Raw genomic sequence first — 26,066 nt, forward strand, 5'->3', positions numbered from 1 at the left:
AAAACAAACAGCACGTGCACCCTGTCAGATGATTTAGGAGCAAGCAAGCAAGCAGCAATACCGTCATGCATTTCCTTTTATAAATCCTCACTAGAAAATGTGTCCAAGCAGGCATGACGTGGAGGGAGAGGGAGGAAGGGGCGGGGAGCCAACCAACGCCCAAGCTCCCCCCCCCCACACACACCCCACACTGTCCCCCCGCCGCTGCCCCCCGACCCCCATCCTCGCCGCCTCTGAGCTATTAGTGAGCGGTAGACAGTCCTGCGCCTCAGATTTATCGACCATTAATTTAAACGCAGCTCTTGCCGTGTGCGTGTGTCTCAGTCTCTCTCTCTCTCTCTCTCTCTCTCTCTCTCTCTCTCTCTCTCCGTCAATGGTCACCTACTAATCATTTTCACGCTTTTAATTACATTTCAAGCCCATTTATCCACTTCTAATGCTTTTGTCCTTCGCGAGATCCCCCGAAATTAAGGGATCGAATGCGCTTATGATCTCTTTGAATGAGTCCCTTAGTGGCCCCGATCCAGTGCGGAGCTCCTCTCTGTTCACCTGATTTTCGCTTCCCATTGGTATCGCCACCGGAGAAATTAGTTTATTATTTCCGTTATCAGCTTTAACCTAGTTTACCGTATCTATTGCTAACGTTTTCTGAAGTGTCGCAGATTGTATTCATTGAGCCAGTATTGAAAGCTTCCCAGATCATTTTTCATTCACTGGCCAGTTCATACCGGCGTGTATTTCTGAATCGTGTTTCTTTTCTTCATATTTCATTATAATATCTAGAGATCAGGTTTTCCAATGCTCGTTGATATTCAAGTTAGTATTAAAACCAATTTCTCTAGTATCGCATTCTCCTTCGTCGTCAGTGTATAATGAAGCTGATTTGTACACCCTTTTTCGTTCTGGATCTTCCTTCGGTATCATTTTTCATCCCGCCACCGATTAAAAAACGAAATGTTGTAGTATCTGTCTATTATGTCTCTTTTTGCACCCTATCCTTTCTATCAGAAGAGGGAAAGGAAAGGAAAGGGTATAAAGGAAAATAGGAGAAGGGATGAAATAAAGTGAGGAAGGTACAGAAACAGGGAAAGGGACGGGAAAATGTGGATAGGTATAGAATGTAAGAAATGAGAGGAAAAGAGAGGAAGGATGAGGGTGATGGAAGGTGCAGGAAAGGGGTGAAAGGGACTGCTTAAGAGGAGACCGACGTAGGATACCATCTATCTTTGTATCTATCTGTGACCTGGTTATTAATATTCACAAAACTCATGATATTTCCTCTCATCTAAATGTACTTTGCACTCCGTCATTAAAACTGAAACGTAATTTTTACTACCACCTTTTTTTTTCTCTCTCTATTAGGGATTTTTTCTACCGATAATTTGGTCACGTTATTTTTTCTTCGGGCGGCGTCGCGTGTCACATTAATATTCACCGTTCATTTTTATACAATGGCCGGGTGAATATCAGGTGGCGAGGGGAGTCATAGGGAAAAAAATATATATTCAGGAACGATAGATTTAATATGCTGAAGACGCGACACAAGGTTGAAAGGGTGTCATTTACAGGAATTTATTGACGGTATAAAAAGGTGTGGATGGAATAACAAGTGAATGCGACTGACTGAGGAGTGTGAGGAGGATATGAGGCAGGCAGTGATGGGCGGGAAGTGGGTGGAAGAGACAGTGAGTGAGAGTAAGAGATAAATAGAGAAATAAAGAGAGAGAGAGAGAGAGAGAGAGAGAGAGAGAGAGAGAGAGAGAGAGAGAGAGAGAGAGAGAGAGAGAGAGAGAGAGAGAGAGAGAGAGAGAGAGAGAGAGAGAGAGAGAGAGAGAGAGAGAGAGAGAGAGAGAGAGCGGAAATTATGGAGCCAGGAGTCGAAGAATAGAAAAAAAAGTTCATTGTCATAGTGTTTCCACGGAGAAGGGTAATGCATGGGGCTGGAAGTGACTCCTGACCACGGGGCGCCGCCAGGGTTAACGACAGGCGGGGGGGGAGGAAGTGTGTGAGAGGAGGAGACGCGGCATAAGAATAAAAAGGCAGTTACAGGGAATGAGGGATCCGAGGAGTGAATAGACGATCCAATTATGCAACAGTAGAGTTTAATGAGGAATTCATATGGTTGGTGTAATTACGTACAGACAAGAGGAGAAGGGCGTAGAGGAAGATCCCTGGACTGGGTTATGTAATTACGGGAGCATAACCTCCAACAGTGATGCGCCGTGAGAGTGAAAGTTAAAAAAAAAAAAAACTCGAGTTAGGAAATGACATGTAAATTGCCAGCGGTTCTACCGGAAATAAGTATGCACATGAATATTAGAGATAATTAGTAAAGAGGTAGGAAACACACTTCATCACAAAGCACCAGCACGACCCCGCTCACACAGAAGAGTTATGTTGGGACGAAGTGAGCAGGACAGACGACAAAAGGAGGTCAGACAGACAGGAAATTGACAGGTAGCAAATAAATTGTGTTTTATCATGCAAAGGAAGAGTCAGCAGAGGATTGTATTTACCATAAAGGACGCAGTTCGTGGGCGAAGCAAAAGCATATACATGACCCCCGCGCTGCACTGCTGCAACAAAGGGACAGGAAGAACTCCCACAAAAGACGGTCAGTTTAAGTTGAAGAGGCATTTAGAGAGTCTCCTTGGGTAATTATACATAAATAAAAAAAAGCTTAATAGTTCAACAATAGAAACAAGGGAAAGTGAGGAACAGGTGCAAATTTAATTCCTGGCGTCAGCTGATAATTTATTTTCAAAAGCGTCGAAAATGAAAATACAGATACAGAGGACACATCTTTACCGTCCAATATACACCAAACTCATGACATAAAGATATTACGCGACGCACAATAGAAAATCCGAGTCTCTTAGTTAAACATAATTCGAAAGGCGCGCCGTTCACCTCCGCCAGCATTTCCACACTTAAAAGAAGGATGAGGAGCAGCAAACATGCGTAAATTAGAGAGAGAGAAAAAAAAACGATAGACGAGCTGTTAACTTATAATGAGGCTGCCTGTCTTATCGGCTTAGCTGGTTTTACAGATCCGATTTTCTATTAATGAATATATCTAAAAAGAGACAAACAGGAGGTTACTCAACCCTCGCCTTTCATTCGGCACCATGTCAGCAGGAGAACAGTGCAGAACAATGCTGAACAAATCGGATTTTTCACTGATTAGAACAAACAGACTTCCCTTAAGAAATACGCGATCTTGATGACCAGTTTAACGTGCTAATATATCAAGGATTAAACACGGAACCCAAGTATGTAACGAATCTTTTGAATATGTTGAGTATGAGAAGAGAGGAGAAGAGCAGGAAGCGAAAGAAAAGAAGAAGGAATAGGAGAAAAGACGATGAGAAGGAGGATGAGGAAGCGGCAACAATGCAACGGTCTATTAATTTATAAGGGGAAGATAATAGAAAGGGAGACGTTTATGTGTGTGTGTGTGTGTGTGTGTGTGTGTGTGTTTGAGAGAGAGAGAGAGAGAGAGAGAGAGAGAGAGAGAGAGAGAGAGAGAGAGAGAGAGAGAGAGAGAGAGAGAGAGAGAGAGAGAGAGAGAGAGAGAGAGAGAGAGAGAGAGAGAGAGAGAGAGAGAGAGAGAGAGAGAGAGAGAGAGAGAGAGAGAGAGAGAGAGAGAGAGCAAAAGGTCAGTCGTGGGATGTTTTTGCCGCCGGAGGTCAATCAAAATGTAGTCAATCCGAGCATTACTGTTCTCTCTTACTTTAATTACTGGCAGCACTTTCCTTTTTATGGCTTTTGATATCAAAGAGTTGACTGTCATGAATATGGAGGCGGGAAAACTGCACAGCTGCGTCAGGTGGAAGTGGTGGTGGCTGTGGTGGTGGCGGCAGCGGTGGTGGTGGTGGTGGTGGTTACGGCGGTGGTGGTGGGAGTTACAGCACATCGGAGTTCCTGTGAGCCAGGTGTTGCCCTTACCAACACCACCTCTACCACCACCTCACCGCCTGTACGAGAGACGAAGGGTAACGAAACAAGGGACGAACTTCGCGGAGCTATATAAATGAACAACTATCATAAGGTCACTTCCCAGGAGGACGCACGCAATACAACTCGTATGAGTCTGATAGCACGACAGCCACCTCTGGAGGCATGCGCAAGAGTTAAATGACGGTGACTCTCAAATTTAACTTACAGCAGTCTTGGTGCTTCGGGGAGTGAGCATCAGACCTGTAACATATCATAAACCTTCTTCAGGATGGCAATATATACCCCAGGTGAATTTTGGTTCCCAAGTAATTTTTGCGTTGGGGCATTTCTGTTCTTAAAGCATTACTTTCTTCACTTAATCTGCCTCTCTCAGGGTTGTAAGAAATCATGATTTTTTTCTAAAAAAAAAATCGATTTGTTTGATTTAAATCGGATTATTTTTTTTATCTTAATCGATTTTTTATTTAAATGATTTTTTTTTTTTTTTTTGCATTAATCCATGTTTGTTTCCACTGATTATTTGTTTCAGTTTAATGAGACCATTTTCTTGTATTAAACTTGGCCAATGTTAAATGAAACCATAGTTTAATATACACTACCCATGATGAGTTTTTCACATAAAAATCTTAAGTAGGACTAATAGTTTATCTTTTTTTATGATTTTGAATAATTTTCTTGTAAGAGATGGCAATGATTCACTGGTGCCTGACTTGCTAGATGACCAGTACAGGATCAGTACAGGACAAGTAGACTTGATACTTTTCCTGTACAAACGGTTCACATGTTCATCCTTCTTCTTTATATATATATATATATATATATATATATATATATATATATATATATATATATATATATATATATATATATATATATATGTATGTGTGTGTGTGTGTGTGTGTGTGTGTGTGTGTGTGTGTGTGTGTATATATTTAAATCACTTGATTTCAATAATTTGATTTAAATCAAAACAGCCATGGCCTCCCTTCCTTTTAAATATAAAAAAAATGTACAGCCCACAAGTAGAAACTGACAAAAGAAGCAGAGCAAAGAAAGATGAAAATAAGGTCTCGTTAATGCGCTTTATAAATCTTGTAGCGTTGCCCTGAGTGCCAGCAGGCGGAGCTCTCGGGCCGATCACTGGGCCAGGGAAATACGTAAAATTCCTGTTTGATTAAGACAGATTCCCATAGGATTTTCAATACCATCTAATTTTCCAAGGTGGAGATGATACACAATCGGTGGTGAAGAGAAAAAAAATAGATTAAACGTATGAGGTATTAAAGAATGGTGTGGCGATCAAAATATAAATAAAAACCTGCAATAAGGAGGACATGGTAGGCGTTTGTTGAGTTTCCGCCATAGTGACGCCTCGGGCAAGACAAACCCCTTATCGAGCGCTAAATCAGAGCCACGATCGTAAGTTAGCACATCCCCATAATCCTGTGCACCAAGTCTTAAGCAACATTCTTCTCATATGAATATTTATGACTACGGGCTTGAGGGTCACGCTTCCCACCATCAAAAACCATGGCATCACTATAAAATATCAGTCACACTACTAACGGGGCTTCTGCCGACCACCAGTGTCCGTCAGTGTAATGGTGACCTGGCGGATGGGGTTCTACACTGATCAAAACACCAATCGGCAGAACACACTGATGACGGACACACGTAATGTACGGCGGCGGCAAAGGCAATAATTTATGAACACTTTTGTGTGTGCACAGAGCCAAAGAGAATGAGAGAGAGAGAGAGAGAGAGAGAGAGAGAGAGAGAGAGAGAGAGAGAGAGAGAGAGAGAGAGAGAGAGAGAGAGAGAGAGAGAGAGAGAGAGAGAGAGAGAGAATAATTATGATAATGGCGTCGATAATGACTCAAATATCCACTCTACGTGAGTTATTATTAGTACGATGTAGATTTATTGCCTCGCATGTATAAACGTTGCTATGAAAAAATGCCCCGGACTGAAAAAATGCCTAGAAACTTTTGACTGGTGCCGAGGAACGTGATTTTGATGAAGAGTTCCACTAATCTCGTCGGAGTCTTTACGCAGAACTCTTTAACTAATTTAATTTTTTTTCGGGAACTTCTCTATCCATGTTATCGGAAGCAACTACTCAAACACTAATTTTTTAATCTTTCGCTGTCGATAATGAATATTTACATGAAGATTTCAAGTAATCTCGTCGGAGCCTTCAGAATCAACGTGTTACAATTTTTTTAGCACATTATAAGCTGTCTATAAAATAATAATATAATTCTTTCCAACTACTTAGTCTGTCTACTGCGTGCGGAGCGGCGCGTTACGGATATTTTCATGTTCCCCCGTTAACCAGTCTCCTAAAATGGAATGAGAAAAGTAGATAAATAAATAAGAAAAATAATAACACAAACAAATATTAGGCATGGCCCACTGGGGACGTGGTGTGGTGGTGGTGTTGCTGTTCCTGATGCCACCTGCCCCACCTCCCTCCCACCCCCGAAGGCCAGGTGTGGACAGGCTGACGCAGGTGAGGCCGGTGTGCAGGGAGGCGGCGGGAAGCTCTTTCTGGAGCCCCTCAAAGTGGCTCTTCCTGGTAAAGCGCCGCTTCACCGCCCTTGGCCAGGTTTAACCTTTCTTCCTTTACCCGTGTTGAGTTGGTGTTAAGCCATCAGAATCAACATCAAAAGTTACAAAATTGTTTAGTGAAAAAGGAAAACTAGAAGACTACAGCAGCAATATATATATATATATATATATATATATATATATATATATATATATATATATATATATGTGTGTGTGTGTGTGTGTGTGTGTGTGTGTGTGTGTGTGTGTGTGTGTGTGTGTGTCTGAGCTCAAGGGGGGGAAGAGACTAATGAGGGGGGGAAAAGCTGGAAACCCGGATCGAGGAGGCAAAGGGAAAGCCCGAGGATGGAGGAATGGAAAATAAAGAAAACAATGAGGAAAGGACAAAACAATCTAGACCTAGAATGAAGGAAAGGAAAATATGGGAGCAGGGAGGGAGGGGGTGAAAAGGGAGAGATAAAAGGGGAAAGTAGGAAAAAGGGATATACCAAGTAAGTAGGCAGGGAAAAGGAAAACACCAAAGAAAAAAGGATGAAAAGAAGATACCAATGAAGGAGAAAAGAGAAAATAAGGACGAAGGGGAAAAAAAGTTAGGCAGAAAAAAAGTATTATGTGAGAAGTTCCTAAGTCTATCAATGTTATTGTTGCCACTAGCAGGGCAAGGCAACGACAAATTATTTTTTTCTTATTTTCTAAGGCTCTTTCTAGACTTATTCCATTCAGAATTGTCTCACTGATACAATCAGGTGAGCAGGGCTAACTTCCAGGTAGCGTATCACATGCACATATAGACGGAGTTGGCAATAGACGGCGTCAGGATGAACCAGCTCCTATCACCGACAAGAGGTGCAATGGTACCATCCCACCTTGAGGCTTTGCCCTGCATCTGTCATAGACTGTAGCCTTATCCCATGTGGTTACATAAAAGAAAGGCTACCTCGCGGTCAGCCCCTGACAACCCCCACCCCCAGCAAGACCGGGTCGTTGGGATCGCGAGAGGAGCTTCAACCCCAGCCAGCCTCACATGTTTATTTTGTATTGAGGAAAGTTTGCTGGCCCCACCCCAACCAATCCGGATCAAGAATCGAGCTGCCTGTTATTCGTATGATGCGAGAACAGTCTTTAATACTGTGGCTGGGACAAAGAACCCACGAGAGAAGATAATAATAACAACAATAATAATAATAATAATAATAAAAATAATAATAATAATAATAATAATAATAATAATAATAATAAATAGAAGCAAGCAGTTAAATTACAATAATGATAATGATATTAATAATAACAATTATATCAACAACAAAAATAAAACCATTTCCCTCTATGGCATTGACAGTCAGTACATTATAGCAGGTCTTGAAGGGTCTTAAGCTAAAGCTAAGCTGCACGGGAAGGACTGAGTGTCGCGGCGCGTTAGCTCGGCCCCTCGATCCCCTCCCCATCCTATTACCTGCGAATGCCTCCCGCCAGGTGCGCCGCCTCGCCGCTAGGCAACGCACACACCTGTCCGCCTGTCCATCCGCCGCTTACTTTTGATGATGACGGACTTGTGTGACGGACGTAATGGTTTTGTTGCCGCTGCCACTGTCACACACGCACAAACACGTACACGCGCTCTAACTAGTAAACATACATGGACTGACACAGGAGCGCGGGCACACACACACACACACACACACACACACACACACACACACACACACACACACACACAGAAACTTGCCGCCAAATGACGCTCGACCTGCCTTAAAGAGCTTAGGAAAGTGTAAAAAGTTGGAAAGTTTGGCGGCGCGGACAAGCAGCGGAGTGGCGGCGACGGCGACGGCGGCGGGCTGGGCGGCCGAGGGCACAATGGCTGTTCCCTGCAGCTGCTCGCCCAACACTGCCGCAGACGAGTTATCTTTTCAAACTTAAACTACGGCCGTACCAGGCGAAGCATGAAAGGGAAGCAAACAGTTTAAGTTCCTGTGCAGCCCGAGTCGAACTAAAGAACGGAGCAGAACGGAGACGTAAGAGGCAGCAGGACGTGTTATAGGCATTATACCTAAAATGCAAAGGAAAAAGAAGACATTTCTTATCAAAGTAGCTAACAAAAATCATTAATTTTGCCCGAAGTAAAAATGTTTTATACAAACAATGAACAAAAGTATAAACGAATGAATATCCCGCTGCCAAAAATAATCAAGAAAAATATAATTGTAACAGACGACACGATTCTTAAGTTGTGACGTCCCCCGTGCCACATCCTGGGGTGCCGCGCCTCGAACCACACAAGTAGTGACGAAGGACAGCGCAAGGCGTGTTCACTTACATTACGTTGATTGCTTCCGTCAACCTGTCTCGACGGCCATAACACAACCAATCCGTCCCGACACAGACCACACGACGCAGAGTGAATGTCTCACGTCTCTCTACCCCCCCCCCCCCTGCACCACGACCACCACCACCACCACCACCACCTTCACCACCACCACCCACCATGATCTACCTGACAACGGCACGGATTACACTTCATCGTAACGTGTGTGTGTGTGTGTGTGTGTGTGTGTGTGTGTGGAGAGAGAGAGAGAGAGAGAGAGAGAGAGAGAGAGAGAGAGAGAGAGAGAGAGAGAGAGAGAGAGAGAGAGAGAGAGAGAGAGAGAGAGAGAGAGAGAGAGAGAGAGAGAGAGAGAGAGAGAGAGAGAGAGAGAGAGAGAGACCCACATACAAGGAAATGGACGCAGATAGATAGTTAGCTTGATTCGCTGCTAAGCTGGTAGGTGAACAGAGAGGTGGATATATAGCTGTGTAGAATGATAGAGAACATCAATACCGCAAGACCGATGCAAAGGACTAAGGGACAGAGAGACGAGAAATATATATAATACATAGTCAATACAGAATCGCAGCAACAGAAAATCCATTGAAACATTTATTTTGCTTTCCCTTCATTGTTATTCCTTTGACGGGTTCTCTGCAGCAAATTCCCCTAACGACCAGTGGATAAAGTTTTAATCAGGTAATGCTCACACCTGACTTAATATATGGAAGTGATCGTGCGGACCGCCACTCGCCGCCTTGCTCGGTGCGTCCTGGTAGTGAGCGCCGCGGGATGGTAGCTTTAAAGACTCCCCCGCATCACAATCCGCCGAGGGGAAGACGAGAAAACAAATGGAGATGCTTTCCGTCAGCTGCATCCCTGACATAAGCATATAAAATTACTCATCAGTTCCTTTTACGCCCTTATAATAATGTATATATAACTGTTACATTTTTTTCTTTAAATGCTATATTACTTGATTCTTTTCCGGGTCTCGGCAATATAATATAATGTCTTCTATATTATCCACTTATTCCTACAATTTGTGCCTTAGGTATATCAGGGTTACATACTTTGAAACACATTATTTTTACACTTCCTGTTCGAGCAATTGCATGAACGACAGTCTAGAAGCTCGGTAAAAGGAAAAGAACTGTCACAATGAGAAGTAAAACGATACAAGAAATATAGAAATATCCAACGGACTTCACACAAACACAAACTCACACAAACACCCACAAACACACCCACACCTGATCACCCACTCACCCACACGGACAAGCACACAGCCACAGCCACACCCACACACAGACAACCCTCCCAACATATACATACACCAGGGAGACGGGAGGGCAGCGATCAAGGATGAGGGAGGACAGGGGACAGTGGGACTTTTGGAAAATATGTAAACAAGTTGAGCAACACGAGGAAGACAGCGTTTTTAGGCCCCACTTAAGGAGCGACAAGTTGCGGGCGACAGGCAAACGTGAGGAGTGAAGAGACAAGGTGAAGAGGGGCGAGGGAGTGAATGGGCGGGACAGGGATGAGAGGAGGGCACAAGGGACGCGGAGGAGATGACGTAAAAGGAGGAGGAGGAGAGAAAGACGAGATGGAGAAGGAACAGACGAAATGGAATGAGGAGGAGAAGTAAAAGGAGGAGGAGGAGGAAAGGCGAGGAGATGAAGTAGGAACAGACGAGATGGAAGGAGGAGGAGGAGGCAGAGGTAAAGTAGATGAGATCCAATGCGTAAGGTGAATAAAATTTATCTAACCTACTTTCGACGCCATCAACACGTAATGCAGGCCGGAGCGACACGTCCACTCACACACCACTCACCTCGTTCCTGCACCAGAAAAATAAGTAGGACAAGAAGGTTTCTGGGTTCGTTTTCTCTCTCGTCTTGAATATGTAGCGCGGCGTATTTTTGTTCCTAGCTGTTGAATACCTGACAGAGTGACTTATGTTTTCTCTTTACTGATTTTTTATCGTCGAGGGGGAGCGCTATAAATTGTTTTAGATCCATGGTAGGCGCTGGACATAACGATAAATAGCATCAACAGCATGAACGGAACCCCAAACCAACAAACCAGCGCATGTCTTGGTATCGGAGCAGGGATTGTTAAAAAATGCATGTGGATTCAGTTTCTTGTTTATATTTCTCTTCTCGTTTAGTCTCTTTTATTGATTTTATTGATTTCCTCTCTTTATATTGTCCAGCACTATTAATTATATACGTATTCAGTTTCCTCTCTTTACCTTCTCGTGACCTAAAATTCCTCTTTCACATTAGAAAAAAAAAGTCTCATGGATGACGAAATTATGAAGATTCAAAGTTGACCCTTGTCCCGAAATTGACCTATATTTCGGCCACTCCTCTAACTCTTTACAGGAGCAGTGAGTAGCGGGCTTTTTTTCACATTTGTTACCTTTTTTTTATGCCCTTGAACTGACTCCTCTGCTGTAAAAAAAATATAAAAAAATAAAAAAAATAAAAAAAATGCTTCCACAGAGAGGTGCACACACGATATGAAAAAAACAAGTAGTGTAAGAGACAACTGGGCGATGTTCAGCAACGCGAGCCGTACACTTGACTAGCATACGAAGAAAGGCCCAAAAACAGGGAACCACACTCCCACGCCAGCATACACAAACACAAGAACCGCTGCATAATCCCTCGCACACTAAAGTAGAAAAGAACACGCCAAACACCACAACAAATAACCACAATGGTCGCATACTTAACGCCTCCCACACTAAAGAAGGACAAAAAACACCAACAGTCACGCACAAACACTAACGGGACATGGCCAACGTCAGTGTGTCTCTTCGTGCGCGCAATAACAGACCCGCGACGCGTTATTTCCATTCCACGTCCGAATTAAAACATAAATCCTCACCCCGCCCCTTCCCTCTCCCCTGCAGTGCCGCCCAAGATCCTGGATGCCAACACGAGCCGCGACACGGAGGTGCGGGAGGGCGGCGCGGCGAGGCTGGTGTGCAGTGCCAGTGGCCAGCCTCAACCCACCTACAAATGGCGCAGGGAGGACTCCAAGGTCATCGGCATCTCCGGCGGCCACGGTAAATATTTGGCTACCGAACATCTGGCCTCACAGAGAACGTGTTTCCCACCTTCATCCTCACAACCCATAAAAAGAGACAACAAGGGGTCACTCGGAATACAAGTTTCTCACCCCGTCTCCCTTCGTTTGACATCCATTAGGCCTAACTTTGCTGCTTTCGTCTTTTTGTCTCTATACGTTCAATCAGTTTCCCTTCTCTCAACGCTCCCTAAGCCTCACCAGGTCTCCTTTTTTGATGTCCTGTAACCCTAACTCTGCCTCTCCCTCCTTCCCATGTCCTCTACCTTTCACTCTGTCTCCATTTACTCTAACAACCTCGGCCATTACTCAGTCCCCTTTTTCTCAGCGTCATTTAACTGTCCCTTCGCCTCCGCTTTGACGTCCGTTTCACTTTTATCTTGTTTTCCTCCCCTCCCTCAGACGTGCTGGTGGAGGGAAGTGAGCTGGTGTTTGAATCTGTGAGGAGACGCCACGCCGGGGCCTACTTGTGCATCGCCTCCAACCAGGTGCCGCCCTCCGTCAGCAAGCGGATCACCCTCAACGTGCGCTGTGAGTGTCCATGTGTGTGTGTGTGTGTGTGTGGGTGTGTATTGCCGAAATGGATGCAAAATGGAAATGGGTAGGTTAGAAAAAAAACGTTCGTTGATCACAATTCCCAAATTTGAGGGTAAAAGCACAACACAGAAGTACGGTCTACTCTGAATGTGAGGTTGTGTCAGAAGAGGTAACCAAACGAGAATCCCATCCTACTTCTTTAAAACATTACCGTGAGACACAGAATATGCCCGTGCGTTATGTCGAATATTTACGACAGGAAACAATCTGTCATGTGTACGAATTTATGAAGAAAGGATTATGTAACTCAATAACGATGAAACCCAATAAATCTAGAACACGATGAACCATTTTCGTTGATTCAATTGTAATGGAGAACAGAAGAATATCAGATTATATCTACATTACGTGGAAGACACAAAGAGCAAGGAATACGTTATTCAAGAGCGATAACCAGCGAAACAAAAATATGATGTGACTATAGTCTGTTTCATTTCATCTGTCCACCAACAAAGCGGGAATTTTGATGGATGGCACCAGCGCATTTCTAGTTCGTGAATACGTGAAAATAAACTGTTGTGATAAACATTCAAGCATATTTTTCAATAACATATTTGAATATTTATGTATACAAAAAACAACTCGGTCGTTTGCATCAATAATCTAACACACGAGCACACGAAAAGACAAGCTTGTATATCAAATAACACAGTCACAGCATCCTCGAACGATCTATGTTTTTTTTCTTTTTCAGATTCATTGATTGATAGCACATTTCAGGTATATTGAAAGACATTTGGCTCTGCAAGTGCAAATAAAGGGTATCTTAATAATTTACTGCATGCAAATAGCGATTAATAATTGAAGTAACATGAAATAGTAAATAATAACTGTTGAATGCGATGCTAGGCTTTTCGCATATTAGGCTACCAATGTTATTTACATGCAACACATCAAAACTCCTTGTGTATAGACACTTGCAGACCCAGATATTACTTTATGTACCAGAATGAGATGAAATATGGGTATCTGAAAGGCTACAGGTCGTTCGAGTATGATCAGACTGAGTATACGGTTTGATATACAAGATGTTCTTTCGTGTGCTTGTATGGTAGATTATATTTCGATCCAAATCGGCATGTTTACGGTTCATATAAGAGGGTTTGATTTCTTTTTTTTTATACACAAACATTCAAATATATCACTAAAAATACAAAGTTGATCTTCACGCAATCACGAAGAAACAACGCGCTGATGCCACATCTACGTTCGTGAGTGGACAGACGGAATGTAACGGACTATACCTCTCAAAATTCAGAGTGATATATAAAGGAATAATATTGAAGTTTTCTTTTGTCATATGAAAAAAAAAAACGTATACACAACACTGATTATGTAACAACCTCAAATATGAAAACGCTCAAGGTATTTCTCATTTATCTGTGTGATTGACAAAGCAAAATTAACACACGAGACTTTATTACCATATTGAAGATTTTCCTGGACAAGTCACGCAAATTTACAACACACTCGGAGTAAAGAGATTCGGCGTCCCTGAAAGGATTACTCCCCCACCTTATAAATCATCATCAAGCCACTCGCACGAATTACTCTTCCCCTCCTGCGTGCTACATACCTACTGAGCTAAGTGGATTATGTGGAGGTCTATCAGTCGTACCCAGTGAGGCCCGCCGTTCGGTCGCCCCCGTGCCCGCAGAGAGGGGAGCAACGGCACACGTCTCGGACTAAACACATTCACTTTTTGTCTTTTTCTGTTGTCTTTGTCAAGCGTCATTTTACGGCATTCTTTTATATAATATTCTCTCCCCTAGCACTGACTTATTTACCCTAGTTAATATTAATGCAAGTATCCTTATAGTGTCAGGGAAAAAACACCACCACCACGATCGCGCCTATCAAGAGTTTAGCTACTACTATATTTTAGTGACTTAATGGAAAACAAATGGTAAATGAGAGCGTACTAAAAAAAAAGTTATTATATTCTTTTTCCGCAAATAATAGCATTGGAGAAGATACATTATTTCGTTTTTATGGATGACGAATAATAGAAGCAAATAATGGGAAACAATCAAGGAAGCAATTAAATCATTATTCGAACATCATTGTGGCTAAGAGTATTCAGAAAGCATGACTTGAAATTAGACCGTATTTCTGCTTGGCTATACTGATTGATGATTGATAACTTCCAGCGAGATATTTTAGTGATGCAAAAATGCTCGACATTAAATTTGCCAACTCCCTTAACTTTCTATGCAGGAACAGCACGTGCGGGAGATATTTTAATATTTCCCTTTAGCCACTGGTTAGCCTCTCCCATAAAAAAATTCAATGAATAAATAAATGAATAAATGAATAGCTACATAAATCACATGGATGGCCAGACCCCGTGCAGTAACTCCCGTACATCCTGTCCCGGGCGGCAGGTGGACACTGATTCAGTTCACGGTTTCGCATACGGAATCACACTGTCATTTCCCTGATGCACCTGAGGCCGTGTTCACCTGCAGTAAGTGGGTTCAGGTGCGGCTGCTGGAATAGTAATGGCCTCATTCCTGTGCCCCTGTTCACCTGGCTTGCGCTTATACATGTCATTTCACTTGGGGTCTCAAGAGTGTCACGTAGGAGCTCATGCCATTTGGAACTAGGTAGTCCAGTAAGGTGCCATGTCATTTTGATGGAATCTAGGAGAATGTCATGTCATTTCGAGGGAGTCAAGTAGGATGTCATGTCATTTGAAGTAAAGTTGTCATGGTTGAGAATATTCTAATGATGATTAAAAATATGAAGTGGACTCGGACGGATCACATCATGCGTCAAACTGATAACAAATGAACAGCTTAAGTAACAAGGTGACAACCCAGGAGCTGCATACATATATTCATTGCATCAATAAAAGTTGACATTTTGCCAAATAGGAAGGTGTACACAAACAGCCAATAGGGAAAGATGGGAAACGTCGGGAAAAAGATATTCTGCAGTCTACTAACAATGGCTGATGGACCTGGTGTAGAGTGGTGGATATCATGTTACGAGGAGTCCAAGGCAGTTAGGCAGTGCACAGAAGCAGGGTCAAGATCAACAAACACAAGCCTTGAACACACACAAACACGAGCCTTAATACACACAATAAAACTCACTTCTATCGCTTTATACATCCAAAACCCCTTCGCTATCGCATCGTAATCATGATTTCTTTTCCACTGGTGAGGAAGCACATTCATAAACAACAACAAGCACTAACAAACAACAAACACCCGCCACTCTCGCCGCCTCGCACACTCCGCGCCGCGCCGCTGCCTGCTCCTCCGCTTCCTCAATCTCCGCTAAACATGCTTAAGAAGGATTTCCCGTTCCTCGCTGATGGGTTGGGATGGGATGGCGCAAAGCCGCAAACACAGGAATATAACAATTACTGCAAAAGTTAGTCTCTCTTTGAATTACATTTCCTTGCTCTGCTGTTTGGCAGGTACGTTTCTTCTTTTTTGTTGTTGTTGTTGTAGGTAAAGAAGGCAGACCAAAAAAGAAGAAAAAAACGCACTACTTCACAGAATAGAAAACAGAGGAACATGAAAAAATCATTATCAAGTCGCAACATTTAATCTGTAAACGAAATGGGTGTAACAAAGTCAATGTGCATCCGAGACACAAGAATAGAACGACAGATGTTACTGTGTTCTCACCATTAAGTTTTAGTAACAAAATTACAGCCACGAACTTGAATACTTGTAATAGCTTCAGGAAAATATGTACATACCTTTACCGACTCATACCTGTATCGTAATCTTTTGTACAGTTCATCAAACTCCAACTTCCGACAAAAAACGGGTGACTTTGACGGCCCGGGGCTCGGCGAAACTTTCCATCATGTCTTTCAACGTCAGGAACGAATCAGCCGACTTTCTCCTCCCGGCAGGAATTTCTCGTTTGCTCCCACGATTGCCTTAATATTGCAGTGAATAGTTCATCTCACCGATACTGAGGCTAAGGTTTCCGGAGATGATTGAATTTTTCGTCTATGGGTGCCGTGCTTCCCATAATCAAAGCAACGTCGATTAATATTTTTCTTTTACATCGAGTACCAAGCAACGGATCAAACACCACTTGATTACGATGTATTTGGGTACGAGAATGATATTAGAGGTCTCAGCGAGCTTGAATGTCCTAATGGTGCCTCGAAGCTCTGCTGGCTAATTATTTTGAGGTGTGAAAGGAGACGTCAATTAATGCTTTCTTTACATTGACTACCATTTATCTTATCAAACACCACTCGAGTATGACGGATTTGGGTACGAGAATGTTTTTGAGTGTCTTAGAAGTGCCTGGAAGCTCTGGTGGATTAGTTTGAGGTGAGAAATATTTGTCTCGGCGCGGTTCTGACATCAGGGTGCGAGCAAGCCTTCCCGAGTGACACCTGCGAGGAAGAGCCACAGAGGAAGAAGAGGCACAAGCGGCGAACGAGCGGTACGAGATGAAAGGATGTGGAGTGATGAAGGGATACAAGACTAATAAAGTAGAAAATAAGGTATAACAAGCTTCTTCCCACTTATCTATCTATCTATCTATCCATCCATCTATCTATCTTTTGGTATAACAAACTCTCTCAGACCACCCACATAGTACCTACCAACCTACTTCCACCTTTCTCTCTCTGTCCACCTTCCCACTTATCTGCTAACTTATGCCTCCCTCTGACAACCCACCTGTCTTCCTACCTGCATGCGAATGTTTAAATCACCACCTCTACCTTCCTTCTTGCATATTTCCTTATCCGTTCAACCAATCAACCCTCACTATCCTAAATACGAACGATAGGGATGAACCCGTTGCTCTTTTTGGCTTTACTTCGTAGTAGCGGCCAGGAGCCTTTTGTGGTCTGCAAGTGTTTGTAATTTGATGTAAACTAACTTCCCTTCTTCAGTGTCTTTTAAGTGTATATACATAGGCTGTACGTCTATGTAATTTGTTCCGTTTTTTTTTCTCGACTCGTCGACACAGTCAAACCAGAAGTCACGGCGGAGAGTCGTGAGGCGTCGGCGTTGTTGGGCTTCAGCGTGAACCTATCGTGTGTCGTGGACGGCTACCCGGAGCCTCAAGTCCAGTGGCTCAAGAGGAACAACGAAGCCTTCGTCTCTCACCTTCCCGACAAAGGCCTCAAGGTACGTGTCTCTGTTGAGTTCTACCGTAAATATTAATTTTGTTCTCTGTAGTGATCGTTGTGTTATTACTATTTACTTGTTTCCTCGATACACAGCGTCCGCCATCAGGCTTTCACTAAGTACCTAATAAACCTAAATAATTAACCTTCCAGCCATCACCTGCCACCTTTCCATCAACCATTTCCATCCACTCCCCACCGACTACTACAACTACTGTTTACATATTTCATCCATCCACCAGCTTAACCGGATGAACTAAACTAACTTCACCCACCGCTTTAGCCACCATCACCACCTCCTGCTCACCGCCACTCACCTTCCCACCCTCAGCCTACAAGCTACCGCATCATGTATTACTAACAACTCCAATCTTCCGAGTCACTTTCTCCACTATAACGATTAATAAGCTACAGTCACATCCACCACCACCACCACCACCGTCACCTCATCGCCAGCTGCCACCATCCACCATCATCACCATCATTAGGCGCTATCCTCCTTCAACTACCTTACAGTCACCACCAAAGCCACCATTACCGAGACCTCACCACCACCACCACCACCACCACTTGTAATACCCCCCTGTACCCACCTTCCCCCAGCCCGTCACCTGTCGCCTGCACCTGGGCCTCCCTCACCTTGATGGGGCTGCTCCCAGACACTTCATTAGTCGAGTGTAAACACCCGGAAGGCATGCTCTCTCTCTCTCTCTCTCTCTCTCTCTCTCTCTCTCTCTCTCTCTCTCTCTCTCTCTCGATTTACTTACATTCAATTTATCTATCTGTCAACAAATCTATCTCTCTATCTCTATATATTCATCAATCCCTCTATAAACCCGTCTGTATATGTGCATTATTATATGTACCTGTATTTATTTAACTTTTTTTTTATCTATCGCCCTCTCTACTATAATTACCTGCATATCTTTCAGTATATTTTTTCTTATCTCACATTATGTCCGGATATATCAAACACAACGAAATGTGAGTCCATGAGTGTGCTGGTTATTAGGCCCCGTGAACAAGGAAATCTATTAGTTTAGGATTGAAAAGTCGATCTTTTTTACTGATAATAATAATATGTAAGGGAAAAAGGAATGAAGAAAAAGTGAAGGAAAAAGGCCGTGGTTGGAAGGTAATTCTGGGCGTAGGCAGCGAGTGGAGTGCAATAAAAATTGCCAATTAGGAGGCTATTACAAAAAATTTAGATCAAAGAAGCTTGCGAGAGACGAAGTATATTTAATCACTATTTCTTTTTTTTTCCAAATCTCCAACCTTTGAGGAGTTCGATCAATAACTCATAAGCCAAATAACATCGAATATTTTTTTGTTGGAAATAAAATGAGTTACGAGGCTTTCAGAAATCTCAACTAATGAATGCATTGATGGAAGACAGACCGATGTTTGATCTCGTAGTTACTCCCCAAAAACCTTATTTTCATTATTACAGAAATCTTTCCCTGAATACCGCAGTGTACTGTATGATTCCCTCACCAATAATGGCGTTAATAAACAATAGATAATAATATCAATTATAATTATAATAATAATAGCAATAATAAAATGATGACAAAAATAGTACTTCCAATAATAGCAATAACACATTCCACTGAATACAAATTGAGGTTCATTGTGAATCATAATATAGTACATCAACATTAACATATAAATAGCAATACATTTTGAAGAAAGAGAGAGAGAGAGAGAGAGAGAGAGAGAGAGAGAGAGAGAGAGAGAGAGAGAGAGAGAGAGAGAGAGAGAGAGAGAGAGAGAGAGAGAGAGAGAGAGAGAGAGAGAGAGAGAGAGAGAGAGAGAGAGAGAGAGAGAGAGAGAGAGAGAGAGAGAGAGAATCCAATCTGAGCTAGCAAGTAATGGAAGAGAAGGAAGTTATGAAGTTAGCCTTTTCCCTATAATAAAGGTCACCGGGGGGATGATCATTAGGTGGAGAAGTGAGTAAATTTCAGTGTGAATTACTACTGACCTTAATCAAACCCTGGAGTCGGACACACTCGATAGAGCATCCCCAAACAAGTGTAATCAAGGGATGGAGGAGAGGCGTGCAATCACCGGAACATGTACTCGGTCGACAACGCAGCGGCCAATATATAAATGTCAAACACAGAATCGTGATATAAATGAACTACAAACGTATATATGCAAAGTCTGAATGACAGACAGAAGGCCATTAGATAATTAATATAGCCTCCACACCAGCGTCACTAAAACATATCAATCAGACACACAGACTCATCAGATTTATCGACAAAATAAAAACAAGCGAGACCAAGGCGTGAAGGACAGACGCCAACCTTCAGATATAAATCCAGCGCTTGCGTCACACCAACACCAACATTTGCTTTGGGTAACGGCGGGTAATCAGGACTTGCTTCATGAGGCCTTACGAAACAGAGTGAGTGCCATCTGGCGGAGTGGCGGTGGAGGGAGCAGGAGGAGGACATGAAAAGCTATACGGTCATATTCTTAAACATTTCAACGCTCAGGGACTCGGCTTTCGTAGGAGTTGTGGGCATTTCCAGGGGTAGTTTTATGACGCTGGTGGTAGTTTGCCCTTTCTTTTGTATCGCGAAAATATAATAAAAAACACTCATTAGAACCAGATTAATCTCATTTTTGGCCTTTGAGAATAGTTGACATGAGAAGCAGAAGCGTCTTAAGATACCAACATTAATATCTGTGTCCGTCTATCTGCCTCTCTGCCTCTCAGTCAGTCAACGCTAATCAACGCCCATTAAAGCGTCTAACTAAGATAAGAAGAAGTTTGCCTAATACCACATGATACGATTAGTTGCCTTCGTCCTCAAATCCAATAAGAAATAACTATGAAAATCGGCCCACAGAGAACACGGTATACAGTTTCAGATCGATGCACCTCTCAATAAATAAAGGAGGTTATGATGTTTGCTAAGTGGGTTGCAGTAGCATTTTACAGGTCCAATCTTAAGTCCTTTTACAAGTCAAAGGCGTTCCTCTCACGTGACAAAAAGCAGTGAGTAGTATATACATCAGAATCGGAGAGTGTGGTGTAGTAGTTTTTTTTATCTTGTGTGTGTGTGTGTGTGTGTGTGTGTGTGTGTGTGTGAAGACATTTTTTTTCTTCTCCTGTCGCACTGTCTTGTCTGTTCACACCTTATTTTTTCTTCCTTCCCCGCCTTCTCCGTGTTTGCCTTTCCACACTTTCCCTTCCTTAACTCTTTCCTTCCGAGCACTGTCCACCTGCGTCCCTGTACTGGTGTGTGTCTTGCCCTCTTCAGCACACATCCAAACACTGCCTCTCCCTTCCCCCAGCACAAACAGCCCCAACCTCCCCAATCAACCCTTGTCCACCTACGGATGACCTCCCTTTCTTTCCTTACAAATGCACAACTCATACGTACCCTCTTTACTCACCCAAAGACACACTTCCTAACCAAACACAAATCCCCTTAGCACCATTCTTCACCCATGGATAACTTTCGCTTTCTTGAATACCAACATGCCATCTCTCTCAGCCTCTTCCCACCCATCCATGTATGAACTCAACTTCCATTCAGTCTTCAGCAGATTCTCTCACTCCCTCAACTACATTTCTCTGCTTACTTTCCTTCTACATAGAAAATCAAATCCGAGTAAAAAAAGGTATCTGGTTGAAGGTGTGTGTGTGTGTGTGTGTGTGTGTGTGTGTGTGTGTGTGTGTGTGTGTGTGTGTGTGTGTGTGTGTGTGTGTGTGTGTGTGTTACATAATCCAATTTCACTAAGATAACTCTGCTCCTCAAGTTTATTAGAAGCCTCGAGGAGACATGAGAAGCTGCATAGTGTAGGAAGTTCACGACTGAATTCTAAGAGAACTATAAAACATACTATTTATGATCGAATAGGAAAAAAAAAGCATAACCAGGTTGAAAAGTTAGCACTCTGAGAAATTTAGACGAGTGGGGAAAACATAATAGAGAGGGAGAAGGTGAGGTGTGCTGGGGAAGGGAGAGAGAAGTGGTAAAGGGGTGAAGGGGTAAGAGGGAAATGACTGTAGTGAGAAAAAAGAAGCATGGGGACATTTAGTAGAGATGAGGGGATGAAGAGTGGTGATGGATTTTAGAGGTGGTGAAGGGGTAAAGGGGTATAGGGATGTATTGAAAAAGAAGAGTTGTGGAAATGAAAGGGCAAGAGAGAAATCAGAAGTGGTGAAGGGAGGAGAAGTGGTGGTGATGGGATTGAACGTGGCGATGAATGGTGATTGAGTGTCGATTATTGCATTATGTGGAGATAACAATGAGAGGCTGTGATGAGAATGTGTTGCACCGCCGGCTATCGAAAGTGTAGACATAAAAGAAAACGTGGTGACCTTTTCCTCAAATTAAAATGTGAAGAAAAAAATAATGAAAATAATGGTTAACTCACCAAGAATGAAATGCCATGTGTGTCGGCGCCTGTGGTTCTGGGAAAGGGCGTGTAGAGATTCACATCACTTACCTGTTGAAGAAAGAAAGATATGTGAAAGGTGTGTGGTTATACTCCGGTAACCATTTAGAATAAGCCATGGCCATACACATAACTGGTCAATAATGGACAAGTAAAGGAACGGAAACCCAGATATTATAAAAGTCATGACAGAAAGAAAACCAGGTAGTGTAATAAAATTAGAGCATATGTCGAGGCAGGAACACTAGATCAGACAAAGTGGAGGACGTTGTCAGAGAGCTTTTCTCTGCCAAGTATTGTTAATGGCTGATGATGATGATGAACGCCAAATTATGATATATACATGCGATGTTTGTTATTTCTTGGTAATAAATTAATTATGACCTCTGCCTGAGATGCAAAATATAAAGCGCATAACCTTTCATTTCTTACTGTTTAGATTAGCTTTTGGCTTATTCGTGGATATTCTACAAATTAAAACAAAACCGCCTGTGTTGTTTAGCATCATTTCTCTATGTATGTTCCAAGTGGATTTCCTCCATCATGATTTGAAGCAACAATAACCTCCGTGTGTAAGAAAAGAATAGGACAAACAAATGATCTCTGTTGTTTGAGCCTTTCTTCGAAATGAAAAAAAAAAAAGTGGGCGAGTTTATCGACGTGTTTTATTTATTTGCCAGCTGCCTGAGGCAATACACTTCACTTGGTCGGTGCAGTGCTAATACTCATTTATGGACTAATACGACCTTCGTGTGGCCTCTGTGCCGTAAATAATAGATGACGCCATATAATTTATTTATTTCTCCAGTGTTCCAGACGGAACCCTTCGTTAAAGTAATGGTAACAAAACTGATAATTTTTCCTTCAATGTCAAATCATGGCCCTAGGAACACCTAAGAAAAAAGACAAGTTTCCGTGATGGGACAAAAAAGTGAAGCAAGTTTCTAAGGTATACCAAACAAAACGTAGCAATTTTTTTGAGGTGTAACCAAATTGCGGGACTCCGTTCCATGTTTCTCAGTAAACTCTCATATCATGAAAATGTTAAATAAAATGTAAGTTAAGTTTCTGAGGCGCACCAAAACAAAAAAGTAAAAACATGATAAGTTTCCGAGGTGTAACAAAACAGTGGGACTCTGCTCCACGCTTCTTCGCAAAATATCAAACCTTGGCCGTGGAATCCCCGGGGAGCAGCACAAAGTTTTCGAGTAGTAACTTTAACCTTTCCCGGAGAGACGATGTTGAATCATTGACGTGGACATACGTGGGACTGACACCGAACAACTCAGAGGCAACAAGACATCTGCTGGAAATGACCAAACACGCAAAACAGGCAGCCTCCGGGTTCCAGGAGCTGCAAGGCGCCCAGACATGTTTAAGTGAACTGAGGGGAGATGAAGGGAATGGAAAGGACGGAGGAAGGCACTTGAATAGAACAATAATCTATATACAAAAGGACATGATAACACAGTGCCAATAAAAACGAGACACAAATATTCATGCAATTCATTATTATACTCTGCACTATGAATTCATGGTTTATTTCAGTGCATTAAGCCAATAATGAAAGCCATCAATATTGAATGAAACAGTTACACAGGAATATAACCAGACTACGATGGGAATCAGATTTCAACTAGTAATTAAACAGAGGCTTACTCTCATGGCACTCACAGCGTTTATGGCAATGTTAATGTGTAAAAATTGTTGATTTAGAGTTTGTGTCTCGCCTGTTGTGCGGCGAGGCGAGCCGACTTGTTTGGTATTCACGATCAGTGACAAGTCCTCAGCCGTGAACCTCTGTGTGCCCGCCAGGATGTTTGCTTGTGTTAATTCCGTGCAGTAAATTCACAGCTGCGACGCCCCACTTCCTCCTGAAGGCCATGACTGCTATCACACGTGCCTCAAATGTGTACAGTCGAGAGAGGTGTCGTCTTCATGAGTCTTGCTGCGGTGAAATGCCGTCTTCAGGCTTTCACACCTTACATCTATACACTCCATATAACGAATCACAAAAAAAATGCCCTGTGAAATTTCGACAGGTTAGTGTAATTCACATTGATAACACAGCAAATGGTGTTTTATTTTTATTTTTTGTTCCTGATCAAATATCAATATAGAGGAAAATATTTAATCGCTGTAAAAAAAAAAAAACCTGAACCCTATTCACACACACACACACACACACACACACACACACACACACACACACACAAGCACAGACGGTGTTCGTGTGGCCCGGCAGACCTGATCCGCATGAGTTTTTCATTGTTCTCATCCTGCCATAATGCATTATTAGTCCCACATTTCTATTATAAGCAGCACAACGATATTCTGACAAACATAACACTTCATAGAGTACTATAAGTGCTGAAAGTGTGCTGTTCAGAAGCATATGAAATATTCTCATTATATTGTCACACTAATAAGAAAATAATAACACCGATGCGTGCAGACGTGGCATTAAGCCCAATCAAATACAGTTTCATATTTCAAATTACATATTCTCTTTTGTGCTACGCCGTTATACGATCACACACGACAAAGTGATCGTGTGCCGAGCAAAATCAACAGTTAGTAAAATCTGTGGATGTAGAGATTATCAACGCAATCAAAGGGCTTCGGAGCGTATTAAAACTAGGTGTTGCAGTTGAACTCTCTAATGACATCATATAAACGTAGTGGGATTTATATATATATATTTTTTTTCATATTGTCCCGGCGGTTTATTGCTGCCTTCAAAGGTGACACATTTAAATGAAAAGCTATCCTAAAAACGCACGGCAAGGGATGGCGACTGCTGGACCTCAGGCGAGGGAGGGCGAGAATCAAAGGAGATCCTGGTGTGTGGAAGTGTTATACGCAATACCTACTTGTTTTTGTGACATGAAAAGCTGAGACATTCAATTCACGTCGCTCAGTTAATCTTTTTGTTTCTTTATTTGTCCGCCTATCTTTTTTACCTGTATGTCTGTCTATTCTCTCTCTCTCTCTCTCTCTCTCTCTCTCTCTCTCTCTCTCTCTCTCTCTCTCTCTCTCTCTCTCTCTCGTACCTGACGTTTTTCCTCGCACTCTACGCAAGGTGAAGTGAAACCAAAGAAGGGCAAGAAGTGACAACCTGGGGGCGGGATTACTGGGTGCGGCTGAGGCGGTGGCGGAGGTGAGGATGTGGGAGAGGGTTATAGAGGTAGGGCGGGGTGGGAGTGAAGTGGCGGAGGCGGTGTGCGAACTGGAGAAGAGAAATACCATACAACTATACACTCCTACTGCTGTCCTTTTACTCATAATATACCTCACTGGTAATCCCCTTCATCTTATTGCTTGATAAAAAATAAGATAGCCGTGAGGTTAGTGGGGGGTTAGGATGAGGTGTGACGTCAAGTGTGTGTGTGGGAGGAGATTAGAGAAGGATCACGGTAGGGTGTGGGAGGGAATCAGGGCGGGGAGGGAGGCCAGACAGGTAGGGGTGAGCGAGGTGGTTAAACTGGTGTAATAGAGCAAAACCAGCCTTTGATATCGTGAGGTCTAATTTCCTGGAGCACTTACATTGATAGTATGACGCAGCGAGCAGCGGGAGGCATGCTCTCGACGCCTTTGACCGCCGAGCACCGTGAATTTACCGGCTGACTGCGGAAGCTGACGAGCCGCTAACATGTAGACGTGTACCGTGATGAGAGGCGGGTTAGCGGGGTAACGGATATCGAAGTGACGGTGAGACCAGACACGCTAGAATATATAAACGTACCTAATGAAGGGCGTATCGGCGGCGGGAAGGATGTCGATGTGACGTGCAAGGTTAACTGTCAGTACTTGATGGCTTAAGCAGATGTGAGGATATATTAATGAAAGGGACGGAGTAAAAGTAAAGACAGGGAGTAAAAGGGAAGGGGATGGGTAGCAAGGATGAGGAGCTTCTTGTTACGAGAGATAGAGATAAAGGAGACAGAGAGAATAAAATGAACAAGACAAAAAAAAAAAAAACGGAGGAGAAAGTAAACAAAACTA

At 42.8% G+C, this 26,066-nt stretch overlaps 1 protein-coding gene across 1 annotated transcript in view; it reads left to right on the forward strand.

Annotated features, from left to right (window-relative positions):
* LOC127007361 (neural cell adhesion molecule 1-A-like) overlaps nt 1-26,066 on the forward strand; it is a 133,964-nt gene that overhangs the window by 70,936 nt on the left and 36,962 nt on the right. Inside the window, exons 4-6 of the mRNA XM_050878241.1 lie at nt 11,757-11,912; nt 12,335-12,463; nt 17,486-17,646. Of these exons, the coding sequence (XP_050734198.1) occupies nt 11,757-11,912; nt 12,335-12,463; nt 17,486-17,646 (446 nt within the window). The remainder of the gene's footprint in view (nt 1-11,756; nt 11,913-12,334; nt 12,464-17,485; nt 17,647-26,066) is intronic.

Source organism: Eriocheir sinensis, chromosome 35 (assembly GCF_024679095.1).
Source record: "Eriocheir sinensis breed Jianghai 21 chromosome 35, ASM2467909v1, whole genome shotgun sequence".
NCBI lineage: Eukaryota > Metazoa > Arthropoda > Malacostraca > Decapoda > Varunidae > Eriocheir > Eriocheir sinensis.